Source organism: Arvicola amphibius, chromosome 15 (assembly GCF_903992535.2).
Source record: "Arvicola amphibius chromosome 15, mArvAmp1.2, whole genome shotgun sequence".
In the NCBI taxonomy this organism is placed as follows: domain Eukaryota; kingdom Metazoa; phylum Chordata; class Mammalia; order Rodentia; family Cricetidae; genus Arvicola; species Arvicola amphibius.
Window position 1 is genome coordinate 24,954,999 of NC_052061.1, and position 23,930 is coordinate 24,978,928.

General features: G+C 48.0%; 1 protein-coding gene across 4 annotated transcripts in view; it reads right to left on the reverse strand.

The window, feature by feature from the left end:
- Positions 1 to 23,566, reverse strand: part of Tom1 (target of myb1 membrane trafficking protein) — a 35,700-nt gene extending 12,134 nt beyond the window's left edge. Inside the window, exons 1-7 of one of the 4 annotated variants that reach the window (XM_038312693.2) lie at positions 23,415 to 23,566; positions 10,106 to 10,190; positions 6,482 to 6,560; positions 5,225 to 5,374; positions 4,833 to 4,967; positions 4,594 to 4,740; positions 2,241 to 2,357 (exon numbers count right to left, since the gene is read on the reverse strand). In XM_038312693.2, coding sequence (XP_038168621.1) covers positions 2,241 to 2,357; positions 4,594 to 4,740; positions 4,833 to 4,967; positions 5,225 to 5,374; positions 6,482 to 6,560; positions 10,106 to 10,190; positions 23,415 to 23,466 — 765 coding nt within the window. In that variant the 5' untranslated portion in view covers positions 23,467 to 23,566. Of the gene's footprint in view, positions 1 to 2,240; positions 2,358 to 4,593; positions 4,741 to 4,832; positions 4,968 to 5,224; positions 5,375 to 6,481; positions 6,561 to 10,105; positions 10,202 to 15,925; positions 16,041 to 23,414 lie in introns of those variants that run through there. The other 3 variants (XM_038312695.2, XM_038312694.2, XM_038312697.2) reach the window with 3 other exon arrangements.
- Between the last annotated feature and the right edge of the window lie 364 nt (positions 23,567 to 23,930).

The window sequence follows — 23,930 nt, forward strand, 5'->3', positions numbered from 1 at the left end:
GCAGGAACTCATCATGTTAGAGATTCTGCTGGCTTAAAGGGACTGCATGCAGACTGAAGAGTCAAGTTTCTGATACCACATTTGCTTCCTGGACCAGCTAGTCTGGCACATGTGGTGAAGCAGCACAAGAGAGACATTGTCTCAGGCAGAGTGGAAGGAGAGGACCGGCTCCCTAACGTTGTTCTCTGACTTCTATATGCATGCCGTGGTGTTCGCATGTCTTCACTCTTACACACACCATACACGCAGATGCTCACAAAAGGGAAAAACAAAGGAGGATGGGAAGGATGACGGCTGTGACAGGTCTGAGAATGGGGGTTAGGGATGGGAACAAGTTGTAACATCTTTGACTGTTACCCCCACATATCCTGATTTTGAGTTTTTGCCTCATTATTCTCATTAACTGGCTTTTTTCCTTTTGATAAACCTGTTTTGGGATAATTTTTCAGATTTATTGAAGAGCTGCAATGATGGCTCAGAGTTCCCTGTGCCTTTACCCAGTTTAACATTTATCCAGACTAAGACATTAACACTGGTATTAACTAAACTACATGGTCATGTTTTTACCACCTTTTCTGCTATCTTTTTTTCTGTTTCTGGATCCTGGCATTTAGTTATCATGTTACTGACTGGTTTTAAATCACAGTTAAACTTGTTTTGGAAAAGGAAAAATATTAAGAGGCTGGGTATGATGCTATGCACCTGTAACACTGGCAGTAAGTGGCTGAGGCAGGGGGATAGAATGCTCAAGACTAGCTTTGGCTGCATAATGAGACCTTGATTCAAAAATTAAAAAAAAAAAAATAAAACCTCCTTTGGTCTATAGGCAACTGGTAAGACTGGTCACTTCTTACCCAGTACCTGTCACTAGGCTATGGACCATGGTCACATGCCAGCACACTTTCTCTTGTGGGGATCAAAGATGAGGCTCTGCACTAATCTTTGGCTTCCTGTGGGCCTTGTTCCCCACCCACTCCTAGGTCAGGCGTAGTGTTTCTTTATCTGCTCAGGGTGACTTCCAACATCCCTGGGCTCCCTTTCTGTGTCTCCCATGATGAAGCACACCTGAGAATTAGTTTGTTTCCTATTGGGCCCCTCTGGACAGCAGAAGAACACAGCTTGAAGCTGTTGCTTCAAAAAATGAATCCTAGCTTTGCTACCTATCAGCCATATGCCCTAGACATGTTACAAGACCTCTCTTTGCTTTGGTTTCCTGATCTGGAGAAAGGGTGTAGTTAGGGCTATGAGTGACTGTGTACCAGGTACCTACATAGAGTTTGACACATGCAGAGTGCCCATCATGTGGGCACTGACTCTGGGTCACCCTGCCAGTTGGTTACAGTCTTCTGAGTATCCCAGACTGCACATATCCACGTGAACTTGGCTTGGGACAAATAAAATTAACAACAACCCTTAGTGAATTCCCTTTCTTCATCTAGTTCCACACTCCAGAGTCTACTCAGTTAAGATACTTCTATTTTACCCCACCCCTGCCCCCACCAAGTATGAGGATCTCGGAGCAGTCACAGGGGCATAAAGACCTTGCCCTAAACTGCTCTCTGGGGGCTTGTGGGAGAGCGATGCATGAACAGCCCACTGAGCATTCTGCACACACATCCTGCCCTCCATGCATTCTGGAGATTCCTAAGCTTTGGCACTTTCCAACTTTCTTATCTTCTCCCTGAATATCCTCCACAGGAAGGCTGCCTAGCTCCCTTCACTCCGGTACTGCACCCCATATGAGAATAGGATCAAGTGAATGTCATCGACAGTCAGGAGCAAAATTCAGTATTTCCCACCTGCCTCAGATCCTCAAGACCAGATATTCACTCTCTCAAAGCCCATATTACTCTGTTCCTCCTGCTTGCTCCCTCAAATACTGTGAAAGGTAGAAATCAGCCCTTCCAGCTTTTCCCAGTGCTGCTCATGCTATCAGTACTGGGTGTAGGACTAGTTGGTTCACACATACTATCTCATTTAATTCCCATGTCCCACTTGTAGCAAAGCAGTCACATAGATGGAGAAAATGAGGGGCTAGTTTGTTCAAGTCAGAAAGCAGCAGAATTAAGATCTTATTTCCCATATGATGAAAATCCAAGGCTCCTCTTTGTAATATTTTCTATTGCCTCAGAGTTCCCAGCAAAACCAAAAGAGTGCCATGTGGGCAGGGAAGAAACAGGTATGCATATACACAGGGTCACCTGGGTGGGGCTGAACCTGGAGGCAGGCTCTTTGCTCACCTGCAGTAGTTCCAGGTCTGCAGGCTCTATCTGGGTGGGTACCAGCTCTGTCAGCATCTCCGACATCACTCGAACATTTCCACTCACCATCTCCAGCTCACTGCGCAGCTTCCCAATCTGAAATGCACCAGAGTGAGGGGAGAGAAGGCAGAATCTAGAGCCCATGCTGTCCCTACAGACATATGGCCCAAGAACTGCCCCACCAACACTTTCTCTGCACAGCTTCTCTCCTGACTTCTGGGTATGGTCTGTACTCAAGAATCCCACCACATAGCCCCTCACAGAGGTGCTACCAACCGCTGCCATCTCTAAACCAGGAGTCAGGTGCAGAGGAGAGGTTGAAAGAAGTGTGACAATCAGAGAGGAATAAGCCAGTGAGTGTGGTTGGAAGAGCACCAGCATCTCCTTGGGCAAAGATGGCAATTAATGAGGCCCTAGAGAGTGGCAGTTCTCCCAAGGGAGTAGGAAGGTTGTAGGCCCTTATGTCTAGGAGGACAAAGTGTTGTTCTATGTCTTTCCCTCTCTTAAGAGAATTGGGATTTTGTCTTGTCTCGGTTCATTTTTGGGCACAGGCTCATCCAAAAATAAGTCCCAGGCCTGCTACCCACTCGAACATGAAACTCAGATCCAGTACTTGTACCCGTGATTAAAGACCTGAAACATAACAATAAAGTTGGTCAGTGTCCTCAAACATATTAGGTTGTGAGGGTCACTGTGCAATGTCTTTTGTGAACTCTGAGAGACTTCATATTAATATGCTCATGGGCACTATGTCTACTTTGAATGCTGTGAATCATACAAAGGTTCCCCCAAATGTATCTGGATCAAGACTCACCTTATAATGGGATGGCTCATGAGTCTAATGGTTAGAAGACTACATTTTGGGAAATACTGGTATATTCCAAATTGTGTGGCTGAACAACAATGAATTTTATGATTATGACAACAGCTACCATTTACTGACTAGTTAATGAGTGCCAAGCACTGAACACATACCATCATGTAGGCTCAGACACCTTTAAGGAGCTTGAGGATGAAGAAACAAGCATGAAGAGACAAGTACCATATCCACTGAAGCTGACCAACAGCACACCCACAGTGTCAGGCAGAGTGACTCGTTTAATAACTCTCTGGTGTAAGTGGACAAGCTGCTCATCACCAACAACCACATCCAAACCCAAAAGGACCTAACCACAAAGGAGCTAGGAGTTACATCACCACACTGCAACATCTTAACATGCCCCAAAAGGCAAAAGGGGCTATGAAATCAAACAAAAATACTCAGTTTTGTTTAATAAGAATTTTCTAGCACTAAAGTAATCAATCAGTCTTAATACATAGACATTAGAAAAACCAGTTAAAACTAGAAGCAAGGTAGACAATTGCTTTGGATAGCAGGGTAATTTTACAGTTTTTTAGGCTTTAATTACTTGCTTAGCATGCTAGCCATCTCTAGTCATGTTTGCTCTGGTGCATGGTTTCATAACTTGCTATAAGATAGCATGGAAGTTTCTCTTTGTGGAGCTGAGACTGTACACTGCACACAAGTGGTCAAGAGACCGTTCTTTGGAATGAAGCTTATCTAGATCATGTTTGTGAACCTTCACCTCCATCACACTAAGCATCTAAGTGAAGCATCTAAGTGAAGTATGCTTCACTGATGGTGGTCGAAGGTCTGTGAAGACCTCCAGTCCAGCTCCGTACCTCATCTCAAGTGACTGATGATCTAGATTACAGCTACCTGGTCTGGGGCAGGTAACCCTCTATAGGCTAGGAAAATTTCCCCAGAAGCTAGGCCTCCAAGCTTTTTCATGTGGCTTGTGGGAGGCCTCACTGCGGTACATATGCATGTCTCATTCTCCCCCTCTCTCCACCCTACCCTCTTTTTCTGAGATGAGGTTTTGCTATGAAGCTCTGAACTCACACCGAGCCACCTACCTCTACCTCCCAAGTGCTGGGACTGAAGGTACGCCACCAATCCCAGCAAGCATATAGATCCTTTAAGGTTGTCCTCAATTAGAATCTTAATTCAGATGAAATTCTATGTGAGCCTATTACCACAAAAATAATGTGGAGTGGCCCAAGTGGAAGAGACTGCCTGCCTGCTGGCCATTTCCTCTCCTTGGTGCTGCACAGGAGGCTCCATGGAAGGAGGAGTTTGGAGGTACTGCCTGCACGCCAGTACAGATAAACTGGAACTGGAATCCCAAAGGATTCTGAGTGAACTTTATCCTGAACATGGTAAGAATAGTATACATCTGTGGGCTGCTGGGAGGACAAAGAAATCTCCAGTGCTGGGACCATATCTGATACTGCCCTCGACCTATGGTTCTGTCACAGCTTGTCTGTTTACCTGCTCAGGAGTTGGCGTGATGGGTGAGTCACCTGGGAGGACAGCTGGAGTGGGCAGAGGGGCGGCATGTTGGCTTAGGTCTCCTCGCTGACTGGTGTCGGAGACCACAGAGTTCTGTGCAGGAGGTGTCTCTGAGTTGAACACAGTCTAGGGGGCAAAATAAAGGGTAAGTGAGGCCTCCTGGGAAGGCACTCTAGGCCCCTCAAGATAGCTCCTGTCTCACTCAAAGTTCTCCTTACCCTCTGCGGTGTGTGGATGGGTGACAGCATGTCCAGGTCAGTCATGGGGAACTCCAGGCCTTTCCTTCGCAGGTCCTCATAGACAGCAACAACACCTGTCAAATCAGGTGAGCTGCGGAACGCGTCAGCCCAGGACTGAGAGGGGACAAGGACATGGCCGGTAACCACTGCTCACCTTCTTTTTGGTGAGACTGCCCCACCGTGGCACCTAGACAGAGGACAAAAGTGCTTCCCCTTCTTCCTTCTGCCTGGTCTTCTAACCCCGTGCACCAGGCTCAGTAGACAGTGATAAGAAGACAGTGAAAGGCAGTTCCTTAGCTGACAGAGATCAGCCTCCGCACTCCCTGACCCCTTGAGGTTACTAAGCTACCCCACCCTGTCAAAGAGCTCACCTGGATCAGGTTCAACACCTTGTCATGCACAATAGTTGGTGGATTGTTCTTTGGCAGGATGGTCCTCACCAGTACACTCTCCACAAAGTCCTGGCTGGCCACCAGTACATGGAAGCGGTGCCCGCAGTTCTTAACACATGTTTCCAAGACCTGTAGGTGAAGGTGCCCAAGAGAGAGTCCTATCAGAATAGGTGAAATGGCTGCCACTCCAGTGAGGCTCCTCTTCTATCCCAGAGGGAAGCCAAGCAGAGGAAAGGAGGGTTCCAGAGGGTATCTCCTAGGACATGGGGATGGGAGCATTGCTACATTCGGGGGCTTGCCACCTAAGAGACTGGGACATGCAGAATGATCTGACAGACAGAACTCCCTTCCTAGTAGGCCAAGGACTACTATAATATAACCGTACTTCGTAGCTCATATGGTCTTGATCAGTAGTTCTCAACTTCCTAATGCTACAACACTTTCATACAGTTCTTCACGTGTGGTCACCTCCAACCATAAAAATTATTTTCGTTGCTACTCTATAACTGTAATTTTGCTATTTTATGAATCGTAATGTAAATATATGATGCAGAGGATATCTGATATGTGACTCCTGCGAAAGGGTCATTAGACCCCCCAAAGGGGTCATGACCCATAGGTTGAGAACCATTGGTCTAGATAGAGTTTCAGAGGTCCTCCAGTAGGAGTCAGAGACAACTTGAGTTTTCCCTATTGGTAGGTGACACTATGACTCAAGGACCAAGCACTGACCTTCTCTTCCTATACCTAGTCAGAGTTGCTTGTGCTTTGCAGGGTAGTAGGACCATCTGGATCTAAGTACCACCATGGTAGAGGCTAGGACAGGGTGTTCTCCTACCCACCCTTCAGCCAGGCTGTCCTAAAGACAGGATGGATGTCTGGTTTGTGGCCCATGTTGGCCTGGCTCAGTGCTGTGGCCAATGCTGTTCTTAGATACTGGCATTTGTTTTATGTTCATTTTTCAGGGTGCAGTTTTAGAGGGACATGGTTCCGGTGTGTCTACCTGCCATGCTAAGGCTAGGAGCTCCTTCTCAGCTCTCTTGCTTTGCCATCCACCTCTACTAGCACTGTGGATGGGAAAACAATTTCCCCATGGTGCTTTCCTTTCTTAGTCCTCGGACGAGAAAACCAAGCATTGATAGGAGCCCCACTAGACCTAAGTAAGAAGCAGCAGCTTTCAGCAGACCATGATCCAGCCATGGGAGCAATTATGGAGGGATAGACAGACAGACTTACCGTGAGGGCCAGCATGACCTCATGGAAATTCTTATTACCCACGATTCGCTTCTTTATTGCTCGGAAGGCATCTTTGGGGCTGGCAAAAAAAAAAAAAAAAAAAAAAAAAAAGAATGGTGGGTGTAGGCCTAGAACCCTCTTCCCCAACACAGGAGGCTAGGCGTCCAAGTTCAGGAGACTCTGCAAAGCTAGAGTGGGTAGGATCTTCCCTCCTGCCTCTGCCTGATCTGTGTGCCCTGGTTCTGATCATATCAGGATACTGTTGCCCCACTGTGGCCTTCTCAGGAAAGCCTGATACTAACACCATGTAGACCCTGGGCCTTCTGTCACAGACTCATGTTGGGCAAGGTATGAGTGCCTGTCTAAATTGCAGACTCCTAGGCCTCAGCTGAGATTATCAGAACTCATGAAGTGGGGAAGTCCCAGAATTTGCTATTTCTCATGTACCCCACAGCTCCCAGGGCCTTCTGGGTGTTGGTGTTAAGGACAAATGACCACAGGGAGAGTGTTCTAATCCCATATCTTAGATAGTTCCACTATCCATCTTTCTGTCAAGTCTAGCCAAGCACCTGTGCGTGCATGTATATGAGTGCATGTATACAAGTGCGCATATACATTACTTCCAAGGATTCTGGGATAACTGAAAGAAGAAGCAGTCTTGAGGGAGAATGGGGTAGGGTCTAAAAGACTCTCAAGGAAGTAGTCAACCCTAAAGGATGGGGAGGACAAATGGGAGGATAGCAGAGAGAATGGGTTCAGGTGCAGGAAGGGCTTGGTGGGGAAAAGCTGCTTTGGAAGGACAGAGGAGACAACACAATGTAGAGATGGAGGGCCAGGAACCTGGATGTGCCTACATACAACAGGTGATCAGAGAGAGCCTGGTGGCCTCCTGTCTTCCCTGATCCATTTGCTAACTATTCCTCCCTAGCATTGCCAGAGCTGCTCTGCCCTGAAGGCCTCTGTGGGACCCTGCCCATGGTTCAAACCCAAGGGAAGGTCTAGTGATCCACGAAGCCTCCAAGGGGTTTTCCCCTCTAGTGTGTCTTGTCATGGAACACAAACCTATCTGGGCAGAGAAGACAGTTCCGAGACAGCAGGCAGGCAATGTCCTTTAGTCACTGTCTTCAGAAGAGCTGGCCCACTGCAGGTGCCCTGGCAGAGGGGCTTTGACGTTTATTCTGACTCAGCCTGTCTGCAGAAGTGAAGGCAGAGGCCAAGCTGTGCAGGTGCTCAGTGCTACAGTGGAGAGGCCAGGGCGGTACAGGAGGCTGTCCAGAAGGGTGACAACAGTCTGTACTCAAAACCTCGGACAGCTCCCTGCTTTTCCCTGGCCAGTTCCAGAGGCACCTTGGCTTCAAGAGTCCTTGGTGTCAGCATTGTGATACTGTTTGGATCCTGAGTATCCCCCAAAGGCCCCATGTGTTTGAAAAATGTTTTCATGCTCACAGTGGCACTTTTGAGACACTACAGAAATGTTGAGGTGGGGTCTAGGCTGGGGGAATAGCTCAGTGACAGTGCTTGTCAAGCACGGAAGACCTTGGATCCACCCCAAGCGTGGTAAATACATGGGGGTGGGGTGGCGCTAGAACCTGCTGGTGGTCTTTGTGTCATCAGAAATGTGGCTTTAAAGGGCACTGTGGAACCCTGGTCCCTGTCACTTTTCTTTGGTTCCCTGGCCATGAGGTGTGAGGTTATAGCTCATTACACATTCTTCATGGTGCGTAACATCAAGACTGTGAGGCAAAATAAAAACTTCTGCTTCAGCTCCAAAGTGAATTTGAGGCTAGTGAGACCCTGTCTCAAAAACAAACAATCAAAAAGCAAACCAAACCAAAGCAAAACTGAGATAAATTTTTTTCTTTACAAGCAAATCATCTCAAGGAGATTGCTATGGTCATGAAAAGGTGACTGACATAGTTGCTGACTTGTGGACCACGTTAGTATTTGTAAGGTACTTATTCCTACTTATGGAGTGGCTTGGAGAAAAGGGGTCAGCACTGACAGTGGGCCATGTATGCACAATAACACAGATAAAACATATGGCAATGGTATGATATCAATGAAGACATAAAAGTTTAGATAAGATTAGTGAGGCCAGGGGCTGGAGAGATGGCTCAGCGGTTAAGAGCATTGCCTGCTCTTCCAAAGGTCCTGAGTTCAATTCCCAGCAACCACATGGTGGCTCACAACCATCTGTAATGAGGTCTGGTGCCCTCTTCTGGCCTGCAGACACATACACAGAATATTGTATACATAATAAATAAATATTAAAAAAAAGATTAGTGAGGCCAAGAGTCATGCCTGTCATTGCCTACTGCTGGATCCTCAATACCCTGTGCCATGTTTTGAACATTTAAAGTGCTCAGATGAACAGTGACATAGCCAGTGAACTCTGAATACAGTGCTTTCCAAGTTTACCATGGAGATGGGAACACTGTCTGCTAGGCCTTTTCAGAGGCTCAGTAAGCATCTCTGCCTTCTGTCTTCTTTCCTGGTGGTCCTGACACCTGCCCACTTGCATCCCATCCTCACTAAGGTCTAGATGCAGATGTGGGAGTGAGTCACAAAGCACAACTGAGGTTCCCTGTACTTCCAACTGTATTCCCTGTCTCCTGACTGGGAGAATGTTCTAATTTAACAGAGCAGAGGCTCATCCTGCTGTACTCCCTGTCTACTATGGCTACCCACACTCCATATTCACCCTACCTTCTGCTCCACTCAAGGACTTAGACTAGAGTTCTGGCAGTTTGAGGAAAAAGCCCTGGAGAGGTAATGTGATTGTCTATGGTCCTATCACACAGCTGGCTTGCATTAGGTAGAGGAAGACAGGACCCTAACACCTTTCCCACACACACCAAGTGCTCTGGCTGGGCTCATCATTCTAAGTAAATGCCAGGGCCCCATGCCTGGTTGCCTGTAGACACCCACTCTGACCTATAGCTCTGCTCTGTTTCACTGACTGCCCTCTCCATGCCCCGGAGGCCCTGCTGCTTTCTAATCTTAGGAAGAGAAAGTGAGGAGATGTAGCTGTCCTAGGACTCCAGCTCTCAGCATGCAGAAAGGCACCAGGAACTCCAGCTGGCTTTGTCCCAGGGAGGTGATGCACCAAGGCTGGGGCTCCAGATCTGTGTGACATCTGGGCACAAGTTCAGAGATACTGTGTGTGTGTCACAGGACATAGGAGGCAGCTGGCCCTTCATTTTTTTTTCCCTGAGACAGGGTATCTCTGGGTAGCCTGGTTGTCCTGGAACTTGTTCTTATACCAGGCTGGCCTTGAACTCAGAGATTTGCCTGCCTCTGCCTCCTGAGTGCTGGGATTAAAATTGGGGGTCACCACCGCTTGACTTACACTGTGTCTTTGAATATAACATTTCTGAGCTTTTCATCCACCTGGTGAAGGCACTGGACTAGATCATGGTCAAAGATGTTTAAAATGCCGTGTTGTTGTCTAGGCTGGGGCAGGACACTGCATAGCAGGATTAGACTTTGTGACTACAACAGTGGGGGCCTAGGGAGGATCATCTAGTAGGTCACAGATATGAATCAGTGTTAGTGTGTACAGTGTTACAGTTAGCTGTCACAGCTTGTACCACCTCCCACACCCCTCCTTCCCAGGGCCCTTACCCTTCCTCTGTCTCGTTGATGATGTCACAGATCTCCATGTTGAGGGCCCAGTCCTCGCTCTGTAGGGAGCCATCTGTAGCTTTCTCTGTGAAGAAACTATGAGTCACAAATGTATGGGGGGGGTCCTAAATAGGCAGACTCAAATAGTGGAGAAGGGAATAGATAAGACAGAAGATAATGAGTGCTTGCTTTCTGGGCACCCAGGTTTATACACTGTCCCACTTGTCACTGGATTGTACCAGTTATGTGAGGCCAGAAGTGTCCTTGCTTGTTCATGGGTAATGAAATTGTAGCTCAGAGAGTCACAAGTACATAAAGGGGGCCAAGAACTGAGGCAGGCCTGGCCTCAGAGGGCTTGTTTGTAATAGGGCAGCAGAGACCATGTATTGCTTTATTAGTGTAGGCAATACACAGCTCTTCACTTCATATTATCCTTTGAGTTGAAAGTAGTCACATGATTTAAAACATAAAAAGTTACAAAGAAGTATTCAATGGGGAGAAACTGTCCCTACTCCAGGTCTCATTTCTACAGGCCGCCGCACATGACACTCACACTCTGTTCTACCTCCTGTCATGCCTGGGCTGGCAAAGCAAATGCATGCATTTTTATCACATGTAAGTGGTAGCATGACAGTTTCTTCTTTTCTCTCCCGGATGGGACCTGGCTTTCCATACCACCATGAGGCAGTTCCTCTCCATAGATTGGGCCAATGTAACAGTCTCAAGCTCAGGCAATGTTCAAAAGGCATTTTCTCAGAATGGCTATGAATGCTGCTGGGGAATTATTCTGTTCCTACTGGGGCCTGAATGCAGGGTCTCAAGCATGGCAGGCAAGTGCTCTACCACTGAGTTGCTTTCCTAGCCCAATTCTTCCTTTTAAATCGATACAAAAGTCATAACACAAAATAACACCTCCAATTGTGTAATTAGCTGGTACAGTCATAATGCTGTGTAACCACTTCCACCCCTCACAGTATTTTCATGCTAGGCTAATCCTTAAGGTAAGCTCTGATGGGTAGGTGAGCATGGTGGCATGCATGCAGAGGCAGAGGGACTGAGTGTTCAAGGCCAGCTTGGTGCTACACAGCCAAGTCCAAGGCCAACCTAGGTTACATAATAAGACCCCATCTCAAAGAGCATCAATGGTGTTAAGTGAATGATGAATCCAGGAAGACAATGTGAGGGCTTTCACCAGCCCTTCACACACACACTACCATGTCTATTATTCACACACAACACTCACACTTTGCTCTACCTCCTGTCAGGCTCGGGCTGGCACAGCAGATGTATTTTTACCATAAGTAGGTTGTATGATAGGCTAACATTCAATATTCAGAGGGTGAGATCCTTGATGTCTGCCCAAATTCCCCTCCTCCTTAGCTGCCATGCTGTTCTACCTCCTGTCATGCCTGGGCTGGCAAAGCAAATGCATGCATTTTTATCACATGTAAGTGGTAGCATGACAGTTTCTTCTTTTCTCTCCCGGATGGAACCTGGCTTTCCATACCACCATGAGGCAGTTCCTCTCTATAGATTGGGCCAATGTAACAGTCTCAAGCTCAGGCAATGTTCAAAAGGCATTTTCTCAGAATGGCTATGAATGCTGCTGGGGATTATTCTGTTCCTACTGAGTCTGAAGACTCTGGCTGTAGGTGGTGTACTGCTGATCAGCCAGTTTGGCTGGTAGTGTCACTTGTCTCACAAGGAAGACTGTCTTTATTGCTGGGTGGTGCTGACAGCTTACCATTGCATAGTTATTTGTAAGCCAGGCCTACTCCAGGCACTGAGATGCCTGGTGGACAAAATGGTACAGTTCTCACCCCATGGAATCTGGAACAGGCCCTAGTATATTCTCAACAGCACGAGGAGAGGATGAGGGTGATCTCCGTGTGACCGAGAGGCCCTGCTCCTTTCAGCCTGCAGCAATGCCCCTGCTGGGCTGGGTAAGCAGCCTTCAGTTCCACCTTTGGTTCCTGCAGACAGACAGATGCTTGTGTGGCCCAAACATACGACAGGAGGCTGAGATAGAAGGGCAGCTGCTTTGCCACTGGCTTATGGCCAGGGGAGGAAGACAGGCCTTTAAAGGGCTGGAGATAAGGCCTATTCCTTCCACAAATATCTACTGAATGTGGCTTTTGTGCTCCACTTCTCATCTTGAACCCAAGTGTCCCCTTGAACAGGTTTTGACCTACTACAGACTGCCTGGGAGCAGGGGCTGCTTAAACATGAAAACTTGCTCCCCTTCCACAAGCTATACTCAGTCAGATGGCCAGCAGGTACCGAGTTATCCTTGACCTCAGACCTATCTCTAATAGTCACAGTGTCTTGCCAGTCCCACCTCCCAAGTCTGTATTGTATCCATTCTCTTCTCGCTCCCTCCCCATATCTACCTCTTCCATGAAAATGACCATGTCCTTCCTGTGCCTCACAGCCTTCCAGGGTTTCCTAGTCTTTGTCTACAAAACCCTTCTGTAATACTTTAACCTCTTGAGCTATATATTACATAATCACCAGTGTAATTAGCTAGTTATATAAAACACAAGATTTAATTGTCACCCCATGAATTGTATACTACTACCTCATCTCACTAGTGAGGAAACCAAGACAGAGGGGTTAGTCCCTTAAAACAGACACCCAGGCTGGCCACAGTGGTGCTCACCTTTAATCTCAGCACTTGAGAGGCAGAGGCAGGCTGATCTCTGTGAGTTGGAGATGAGCCTGGCCAACATAGCAAGGCCATCCAGAGCTAGTGAGATCCTTTCTCAAAACATCAAAGCCAAAACCCAAAAAACTCAGAACAAAAAACAAAATACCAGCCATCTTATGGAAAGGGGTGGCTGAAGAAGACAAAAACAAAACAGCAGCTATCCTATGGTGAGGAATGGCTGGTCTTTTGCAACAAACTTGCCAGGTTTGCCTTGCTGCCTGGCTCTTACTGGGGTCAGGACATTCCAAAGCATCCTCCTGACCTTCCTGGGCTGTGTATTCTGCCCTCCTGGAACTCAAGTCTTTCAAGGGCCTCTCAGCAGTTCTGCTGCTGTTGGCCACTGACACACCCTGGTAACTGAGCACCTTCTTCTCCTGGGGAGAGAGCTAAAGTTTCAAAAGGGACATAGCTCTGTGGGAAGGCCAGAGGCTGGGGAGGAAAAGCTGGGAAATCACAGGTGGTTATGAGGCAGGGGCAGAAGTAATCTAACTAGTGTGGCAAGGGCACCAGCAAAGCTGAAGATCTGGGTGACAAGCAGAGGGGAAAGGGACTATGACCTAAACAGAAGGGGGAGAAAAAGAGGAGGTGATGGCAATGGTAAGACCATCTGAGCAGTTTAAGTGGAAGTTGGCTGAAGGAAGGCCTGGTGGGTCTGCACAGGCTACTGCTTCTCAACCCAGGTCTTCTGGGGACTGAGTAGCTGCAGAATCCTGGACTTCCTTCTGATGTGTCCTGAAAGTGTGGAATCTGACAACGTGTCATGTTTTGCTTTTAACCATGAAAATAATTTTTTTTTTTGAGACAAGGTTTCTTTGTGTAGCTTTAGCTGTCCTAGAACTAGCTGTGTAGTTCTGGGACTTGAACTCACAGAGATCCACTTGCCTCTGAGAGCCTCCCAAGTGCTGGCTGTGCACAACCACTGCACGGCATAACTTGGCTGGGTGGTAGCACACGCCTTTAATCCCAGCACTTGGAAGGCAGAGGTAGGTGGATCTGTGTGAGTTCAAGAACAGCCTGGTCTACAGAGCAAGTTCCAGGACAGCTAGAACTGTTACGCAGAGAAACTCTATCTCGAAAAACCAAAACTAACAACAAAACAAAAAACCAAACCAAACCAAACCAAAACCCACTAACTTGGTTACTAGCTCCCAGAGCACAGTAACTGACTCCTTCACCTCCAGATGCTTGGGAGGTGACCTTCAAGGGCTGCTGGGCAATGGCTCTTGTCTCCCAGCTCCTGCAGGTATCTGCTGTTATTAAGGGCTTGCTAATGCTTAGGGATAGCAGTCCTGTGGTCAGCAGTTTGTCCTGATGCAGTATGTTCTGTCTAGAGGGTCCCTCGTCTCTTATCTGGCACAAAAGGAACACTCCTCCCTTTATAGTGACTTGATCTGGGCAGTGGCCTGGGCCTGCTGGCCATATCTCGTAACTCAAACAAATTCACTTATGGGCCAAAATGAGCAAGTTCATGTCTACATGTATCAGATCAGGTTGAACCTGCCTGCTTCATGGCAGTGTGGCTTCTCAAGTCAGTTGTCTCATGTCAGGTGAGAGCGGTGATGATCATCTGGGTCTGACTGTAACTTGGGCCAAAGGAAAGTAATGAGCCACAGCCAAAGGTCATGCACTTGACTGTGCTCCAGGCAGTTGCTAGGTGCCTGCCTGCCATCTGTTCATCGTCAGTGCTGATCTACAATCCCTGGCAGGACAGCTGCCCTCGTGGTACCACAGGGGTCCTGCTCTTCTGTCTCTTGGAACCATTTTGTAGGTGCTCAGTAGAGCTACAGATAGAATTACAGCTATGGCCCATTGCTTTCCTGTTGCCACATTGTGGTCTTCTCACCTGCACAGGTCAGAAGCTGCCAAATCTCTCATGACAGGCTAGCTCTGGACAGGTGCCATCAGCTGCCCAGGCCTGGACTGTCACCCCCACGTCCTTTTCCTCTAATGTGATTCTAAGCAGAACACTTTTCTGTTGAAAAGTTATCTGTAGCTTTGCTACAAGGGTCATAATCCAAACTCTTCAGAGAGTTAGGGAAGCAGTCAATATCGAGTCCTACCTTTAGAACCCTTTCTTTTTCACATTCTTGGGTCCTACCTGGAGGCCATCCTTCATGCAGTCAGACAGCCAGTTCACACATACATGAAACATAGGACTGAGAATGATCTGCACACAGTGACACTCACTACCCTCAGAACAGGCTAGAACAACTGGGGGAACAGAGAGGTCTGTAACTTGTCCACAGCTACATGATTGGTAAGCTGCAAAACAGAGACTCACACTACAAAAGGTCTTCTCCTCAAACCCACTCACTCTTTTTTGTTTAGAGAAAGAATTTTGTTTTAGTATTTTTTTTTGGTTTTTCGAGACAGGGTTTCCCTGTAGTTTCTAGAGCCTGTCCTGGAACTAGCTCTTGTAGACCAGGTTGGCCTCGAACTCAGAGATCCGCCTGCCTCTGCCTCCCGAGTGCTGGGATTAAAGGCGTGTGCCACCACCGCCCGGCTCTTGTTTTAGTATTTCATTGACACTCCTGAAACTTCTTCTGTAGCCAAGGCTTTCTCTGTAGAGAGGAATGGCTTAGGACTTACTGTGTAGAAAGGATTTGTTTGGGATTTACTGTGTAGACAGAACTGGCTTGGGACTTACTGTGCAGACTAAAGCTGGCCTTAGATTTACTGTATAGATAAGGTTGGCACAGAACTTACTGCATAGACAGGCTGCCTGGTGCTCACTCTGTAGGCAGGGCTAGCCTGGGACTTGTATTGGTCCTCTTGTCTTTGCTTCCCACCTGGATTACAGGCTTAAACAGACCTGTAACCACTATTACATGTCTCACAAATGCCTTGAAACAAGTCCAGGCTCTGGAGGAGACATTGGTGCGCAAGGCTAACAAGGTCCTGCCATTAGCAAATGTATAGTCCAATGGAGGTTATGGTGGGTGATGCAGACAGCGAGACTGAGTCAGCACATAGGCTGTGGGGCTAGGAGGCAGAAGAGGAAATGAGTCTGCTAATCCACACCCCACCCACACCCACCATTAACCACCTCCTCAGCTAGCCTCCTCCAGTACCATGAAATCACTAGAAAACAAGATCAAATGACCAGCACTCACGAAGCAAGTGTCTGTGCAAGAGCTCCATGACCCTCCTTTTCCGTGTCACCTTGGTGGTATGTCAGCCAATGCTGAAGAAGACAGGCAAAGTCTGCTTGTTTACACTAACCCAGAGAGCTGGCCGCTTGCCGTGTCCTCTGAAATCGACTACTTGCTCAGCTAATAATTCTCCAGGTCCACACTCTGGGTGTCAGAGAGGAGAAAGTCCTTGTTTGTTTGTGCAACAATGTGCTGAGTCTCCATGCTGCCAGGTGTTTGGTTCAGTGCGATAGCCTGGACCTTCTTCTCCCAGTACTGTTTGTTGCATTTCATACCCCATCCTCCATGCTAATGACAGAATAGAGCTTTGGTAAGGACAGTATTGAGAAGTCAGCCCATGGGAAGCTGTCTCTCTCCAGATTTCTTGATAGGTAAACAAGTGGTTTCCTGTTGCCAGAGGCAAGTGGATTAGGATTCCTCTATTGGGACCTATGCCTGGCTTTCCTACTGGCTATGCTGTGGTACCTATAGCATGAATTTGAGTATCCTAGGCTTCCTGGAGTTTGACAGTCAGGATCCAAGTGCTGGGATGGTCTGAACCTTCTCATAGCTCAGCTTCCTATCTGCTGTGTCTGGGCCTGACGGCTCAATTCTTCTGGGACTGTGCCCTTGTCACTTAAATCAGGTCCTAGGTCCAGCAATAAGGTCAGGTGGTCTTCTGGATACCTTGAGTCCTCTCTGTTTGCTCCTGCATTCAGTGGGCCACCAGCATTCTGCACAGAATATAACTCTTAGTAACTCTCCAAGAACCCAGGTTTGGTCTGTCTGTCCTTTGCATTAGAGTGTGATGCACCTGGAGACAGGTTAGAGCTCATGAGTCTCCCAGTTCTCTACGGATGACGCCTGCAGGACCTGTTTGCAGCGACTGGATGGTGATGAGGCTACATTTTCAGCATTGTTACCTGTACAGCTGAAGTGCTGAAGTGAAGAGAAGCACCACCTCCACTTGACATTCCTTGATCTCTTGTAGCTATTCTTCTCCCCTCCCCTCCCCTCCCCTCCCCTCCCCTCTCTTCTCCTCTCCTGTCCCCTCCTTCCCCTCCTCTTAGTGCTTTTTCATGACAGGGTTTCTCTGTAACAGTCCTAGCTGTCCTGGAACTTACTACGTAGACCAGGCTAGCCTCAAACTCACCTGCCTCTGCCTTCCAAGTGCTACCATACCTGATCCAGTTCTTTTCTTAATCTGCCCTTTGACCTAGCATCCTTGCCCCTGATGTGAGTTGATTCTGGACATAATCCCCACAGCCAGCACCATCCAAAGTGAGCCCTGGGATGCAGGATGGTTGTGCCAGCCACCTGGAAGTACAGGGTGGGCATCTACACATGATTGTAACTCATCTGCTCACAACGGATACTAGGGCTCTGTGGACACCTGACATATGACATTCGTGAGAAGAGGATCAAAGTGTGCATGTAGAGCATGTCATGTCCACTGAGTACAGTGTAAGCACCAAACAAATATTACCCACTACAAAAGTATCAGTCATAAAACCATAGTCCAAAATTTATCATACAGAGTAGCCAACTATTTTTTTTTTCTGTAGCCAGCAAGTTGTCTTGAAGCCTATTTTCCAAATGACCAATTCTTTCCAGACCCAGACTGGAAAGTTCTATCAGTGCTGAAACACCCTTTCTTAAAACCCTGGTTGTCTCTCCCTGTCATTTTTTTTAAAAACCATGGCCACAAAAGAAACTTTAAAATACCTTATGGAAAACAAACAAACAAAAAAAAGCAAAAAACAAAAAAACAAAAACAAAGCCGGGCGGTGGTGGCGCACGCCTTTAATCCCAGCACTTGGGAGGCAGAGGCAGACGGATCTCTGTGAGTTCGAGGCCAGCCTGGTCTACAAGAGCTAGTTCCAGGAAAGGCTCCAAAGCCACAGAGAAACTCTGTCTCGAAAAAACAAAACAAAACAAAAAAAACCCCAAACAAACAAACAAACAAACAAACCAAAAAAACAAAATACCTTATGGAGGGTACTGCTTTCTCAGTCCACATTTTTCAAGTTGATGTAACTGTAATTCCTTGCTGAGAAACTTTCGGTTAGACAAAGGGGAGTTTCTTAAGCTGTTTAGGCAGGAGGGGGTGTTGGTAACATTCTCATCCCCACTTGGGATTGTGAAAGATGTGTGGACAGCCTGGGTATAGGAGGTGAAGAGGGTGCTGGGATTAGTTAGGGTTCAGAGAGATGGAAGAAAGGCTAGAGAGACAGTTTGATTGGTTATGTGCTTGCTGTTTTTATTTAGACCTTGTTTCTGATCCCCAGCACCATGTAAGAAGCTGAATGAGGAGGTGTGTACCCAGTGTGCAACACTGGGGAGGCAGAGACAGAATACCAGGATCTGCTGGACAGGTAGTCTTGCTGAATTGGTATGCTTCAGGGCCAGTGAGAGAGCTACTCTCAAAAAAAGTGAAGAGCAATCAAGAAAGACATTCAACACTGACCTCTGACTTCTACACACATTCACACAAGTGCACATGACACCATGCATACACATATGCATGCATATATCATGCAACACATGCATTCAAAATAAAAATAAAAGAGAAGGCTGGAAGAGTCTGCAAGAGAGAGCGTGTGAGCATACAGATAACAGTAGGCTCATTGACTTTAAGGCATGCACACCTATGACTGTAGAGGCTTGGCAGGCCCAAAATCTCAAGTCAAGTGAGAATCAGCAACAGATGTGTCTGTTGGCAGTTTCTCTTGCTCTGGGGGGATGTCAGTCTTTCCAGGAAAGTCTTCAATTGATTGGGTAAGGATCATACACATTAGAGAAGGCAATCTGCACTTGTCAGAGAATACTATTTCATTATTAACCTCATCTAAAACAGCTTCATCAGGCTGGTGAGATGGCTTAGTGAGTAAAGGCGTTTGCTGTCATGACTTCAAGGATGTAATTGTGAAGGATAAGGTTAAATGAGTGAGTGAGTCAATTAAAGGAAAACACTAGGAAAATAATAATAATAAAGGAGGTATGCAGATACAAAGGTTAAAGGGCAGCAGATGAATGTGACAGTGTGAGAGTATTGGCCTAGATCAGGACCTCCTTCATCAGAGGGTTAAGAGTTAAAAGTATCCTGAATCCATGGGCTCCACACTGAGGGCTTTAGTTTAGCTGCCTAAACACTACCCCCGGAGAACAGAAATCCAGGACTTTACTTTTATTCTCAGTGCTCCATGTGAGAACAAAACCTATTCAGCAGCTCAGTCCATAGCCAGGTTGAGCCCTATCCTCAGGAGAAGCTGCTCCACCCTACAGCTTGAAACATAACCTGCCTGTGAACAAACATGCTGCCACCCAGGCAGTGACTGCTCATATCCCAGGGACACAAAGACCAACACAAAAGCTGCACTGGAGTCTGGGCCCTGCATTGTTACCTTAGCTCTGCCACTAAGTGTGCCTAGGAACAGTGACACCACCAAGGAGAGTCCCCATGGCTAACAGCTGTGGACTCCTCTTGTCTGGCAGGCGCCAGGCCAAGTGCTTCAAATGCCACACATTACACAGCAATCCTACCTGACAGGTGGATTTTACAGACAAAGAACTAGAAGATAGTAAGGTTAATAACCTATTCCAGGTCACAGAGCTATTGTTCGGACTCAAGGTCACCTTGGGCCTTACTAGTATTTGTCCAGCCAAGGCAAATCCTTACGTAGACACTGTTTTGAGATAGGGTCTCACTACGTAGACCAGGCTGGCCTGGAACTCAGAGATTTTCCCGCCTCTGTCTCCTGAGTGCGGCATTAAAGTCATGCAACACCACACCCCCCAACAAGAATAACATTTAATGGTACATGGAAATGACATGAACTCAAATTCTATGGCCCATTTAGTTTTATTGGAGATGGCCACACCCATTCATTTATCTATTATCTCTGGCTACTCTTAGGCAATAAGTGCCTTGTTGAGGTATTTAACAGAGACCATATGGCCTTCCTAAGCCTTGAGGATTGACTATTTGGTCATTTGTGGAGTAGGCTTGGTCTAGTACACCCTGTCAATCGATGCAAGAGTCTGCTGAGGCTCCCTGTCCTTTTTCATCAAGAGTGGGCAGGGGAGCTCATTATAAACAAGATAGCTGGCTTATCTCTGACTTCCTACTCTAATACCACCCTGCCCCTCTGCCTTGTAGTGGGGGTGCCTTTGTGTTTCATCACAGACGGGGATGGGAGAGATAGGACTGCACTAGTCAGCAGTAGACAGAGAACGATACCATCTCTTCTAACCCAACCCAATGACTACAACATGGCCTAGCCTGTGGGTTTCTAGCCCATCTGCTCCAAAGGAAACTCAGAACTCTGATGCTGATCATTCACTTCTGATTCCTGTCTATGGGCCCATGGGTAGGCTTTGAAAAGCCAAGGACAGCTCTAACCTGTGTGGGTGTGTGTCCCCTCCCTATCTCCTCAAATAGGCTGGCTCACTGGCTATGCTCTCCCTTTAATCTACAATAAACTTTCTCCTCCACCATGCTTAGGAGCAGTCATGTCCTTTTCTTTTTCTTTCATTCACCCATTCACCTTCTGCTAGGTGCTGAGACAATAAGAAAGGAAGGGATAGATAGCTCCTGACCTCAAGTCAAAGCCCAGCTTGAGGGCAGACTTGCAGGGATAGTGGTGCATCAGTGTGGTGGAGGTGGAAACAGTAAATTACAGTAAGGCAGCAGGAGCTGATGCTCCTCAAACCCTCTCACTGTGCAGGCACTCTGCAGAACTGGCTTTCTTACAACCACTCTCAAGCAAGAGAGTTTAAGTTTACAAACCAAAGCTCCCAGAAAAGCTACACAAGGCTGACTGTCTACAACTTTGTGGTTGTGGAGAGGGGAAATGTTGCAGATCTCGAGACCAATTAATAGAAAACTAGTGTCCACCAACCCAAGAGTCATCAGCTAGCACCTGAGACATGCAGCATAAATTTTTGTGCTTTGAGGTAACCTAATTGCCTGATTTCTGGCTTGCTTTTGTTCTGCAGTGACAAAAAAAAAATCATGAAACCATTTCCCACATTGGAACATGTTATTTGGGGTGATATGAATCTGTGTTCCTGGGTCACAGAAATTCATATTTGGCTCAAGGATAAACTATCTCTGATTTCCCTTGAGGTGAGAGCTGTGTTGTGCCTCTGGGAAGCACAGGGACAAGAGAAAAAAAGAGCAGAGATTGGAGCAGGAGTTAGGAAAGGCCTCAGAGGGGAGGTGATGGTGTTCGTGCTCTAAGGGATGAGCCCAGCTCACACAGAAACAGACCAGCAAACATCAAGGTGTCTGTGAATTGTGAGGCCAGTAAGGTCCTGATTAGCACCATTTAGTGACGCTCTCCTCTTATGCTGACCATACAAGACTCTCCTTTCAGAGCATGAGGTCAGACCTGAGAAGACACCATTTTACTCCTGTAGCAAGGAGTGGCCTTGATTACAGGAATACAAGCAGTTAACACCTGGCTGCCAATCATCACAGCCAGCTAGGCCCACTGTACAAGTGCAAAGTCTTTAATACTTGTAAGCTGGTGGGGGAGGATTGCTTAAGTTCATAAATTCCAGGCCAACCTGGGCAATACTGAGACTGTCTCAGACAGACAGACAGACAGACAGACACACTTTCAATCTCCAGTACTTCTGTCTACATACGGATGAGTATGTCACACTGATATTGCTATTCAAAGTCGGGTTCTCTATGTAGTCCAGGCTGGACTTGAATTCAAAATATTCCTGCTTCAGCCTCCTGAGTGCTGGGATTATAGGCCTGCTCCACCACACCCGGCTTTTACAGCCTCTTCAGTAGCCCCAGAAGGCCTGTTTCAGTTGTGTTATCAATTCACTGGGCTTTTGGGATTCAGTCATCACCATTTTCCCTCTGTAGAACTCAGTCCCTCCCCTCAGTAATAGGACTGTGCAGATTGGTAGTTTTGTTTTGATACAGGGTCTTACTCTGAAGCTCATACTGCTCTGAAACTAGTCCAGATAGCCTGGGATTTGGTGGTACTCCTCCTGTCTTAGTCTCCCAAGTGCTAGGATTACAGGTGTGAGTCACTGCTTCTGGTGGGAGGTTCTAAAATTTGTGGTCTCCCAGCCAACTGCAAAAAGCACTACTGGTAACCCCACAGCTGCCAGCCTGAATCTCAGATGGGTCCAGCCTATTCTGACATGAATCCCAAGGCAGAGAGAGCCCAGCAGGGATATTTAGTCAGTGTGCTGAGGTATTGATGTAGCAGCATTCTGTCTGTCCAAAAGATTGCCCAAGGAAGGCAATCTTTCAGGGCAGGAAGAGATGTTGAGTTTTGAACAACTTTAAGCATACTGAGCCCAAATAAGCTTATCCAGAAAGTCTCAGGACTTTGTGGCTGGTTTTTCAGACCAGACTAATTTGCTTGATTTTACATAGAAAGTCTGTGAAGAGGGCTGCCTTCTCTTTCCAGGTCCCAAACAAGGATTCGCGATGGGGCTTTTGTGAAGCACCTGGGTTTCGGACACTAGCAGTCTCCGGTAGAGAACTGACTAGAACCTCAAAAGTGCCACTAATTGCCGCAGTGGCGGTTACAACACAGAGCTGAGCTAACGACTTCGGGGAAGCCTTGGCTGCCAAGGCAGGAAGAATGCAAAGAATGATTTAACTAAAAGATCCAGTCTTCCCAGTCTGGACTCAAGGCGAAACGCCACCAAAAAGAATTTCACAATGCTGTCGGGATCCTTCAGGCAAGAAGTGTGTGTGTGTGTGTGTGTGGTCACACCAAGACCACCCATCTCAGGGGAAACCCGAGAGTAGGTGCTGGGAGCCGGCACCTTCCGACAGGCTTCAGCCCCACTAGGTGGTATCATAGTGACAATGACAAGCGTTAGTCATGTGTCAGCAGCATCCTCAGTGCCTCGCGCTTATTAATGCATTTAATGATCAAACAAGTCGAGGAAGGCCGGGCCACCGTCCCTTTACTACATGCGAGGAACACCACTGGGGCGACGTCACACAAACCCGAGTCTCCCGACCGCGGTCGAACCCAGACACCTCGACGTGCCGGAACGTGAGGGGCCGGCGACGCGGCGAATGACCTGAGCGCGGTCAACCCGGGAGGGGCCCTCAGCTTGCGCGCGCCCGGCGACAGCGCGGCCCAACGCCTGCTCACCACAGCAGTCCCTTTAACCCAAACTTTCTCCCTCTACTCTGGACCCCAGCACGCACGCATTGGCTGAGGCACACCCGCCTGGACCCGCCTTCTCCTCCTGCCTACTGGTCATCCCCAGCATCAATCCCCACACGAGGCTTACGATTGGCCCGTGAGCTTGTCAATCAGGTGAAACATAGGAGGCGGAGCCAAGAGCGCCGCGCCAGCCTCGCCAGCCTCGCCAGCCTCGCCGCCCTCCTCCCAGCTCTGACTGGGGACTCCGACAGGTCCCAGGGCCGAGGCCAGAACGGCACACAGGGGCGGGTCTGCGCGCGGCTCCCGGGACTCACCGATGCGCTGTCCCACTGGAGAGCTGAACGGGTTTCCCAGGAGAAAGTCCATTGCCGCGGCTACCGCTGCCACCAGCTCCCAGAATCAGGTGACAGCAACCGCCGGCGCCGCCGACCCGTCACGTGACCCGCTGGCCGACCCGAGGGGCGGGGGCTCTGGAGCACAGCCACGAGGCCCCGCCCTCTAAGCCACGCCCCTGGAAGGCTTCGGGTCTCTCTGCGGTGGAACCTGGAAGCCTTCACATCCGGCTACCGAGTCTCTGGCCTGGGAAATACTTGGGTCAAGTTACACAGGCTCAAGCTCAGGCTCCTATCGTCTTAGCCTTTAGTCCGGGCGACCTAGCACTGAGTGACAGCCTCCTACACTCTGTTGGACTCGGACTTTCTTTTTGATGTCTCCCCGCCCTGTGTGTACCCAAGATAAGGCAAGTGCCTGGGTTTGTGTTCCTTTGAGACAGAGAATGAACTTGGTCTACGCCAGGACTGTGACATACCACCTCACCGGCCTCTGTTCTT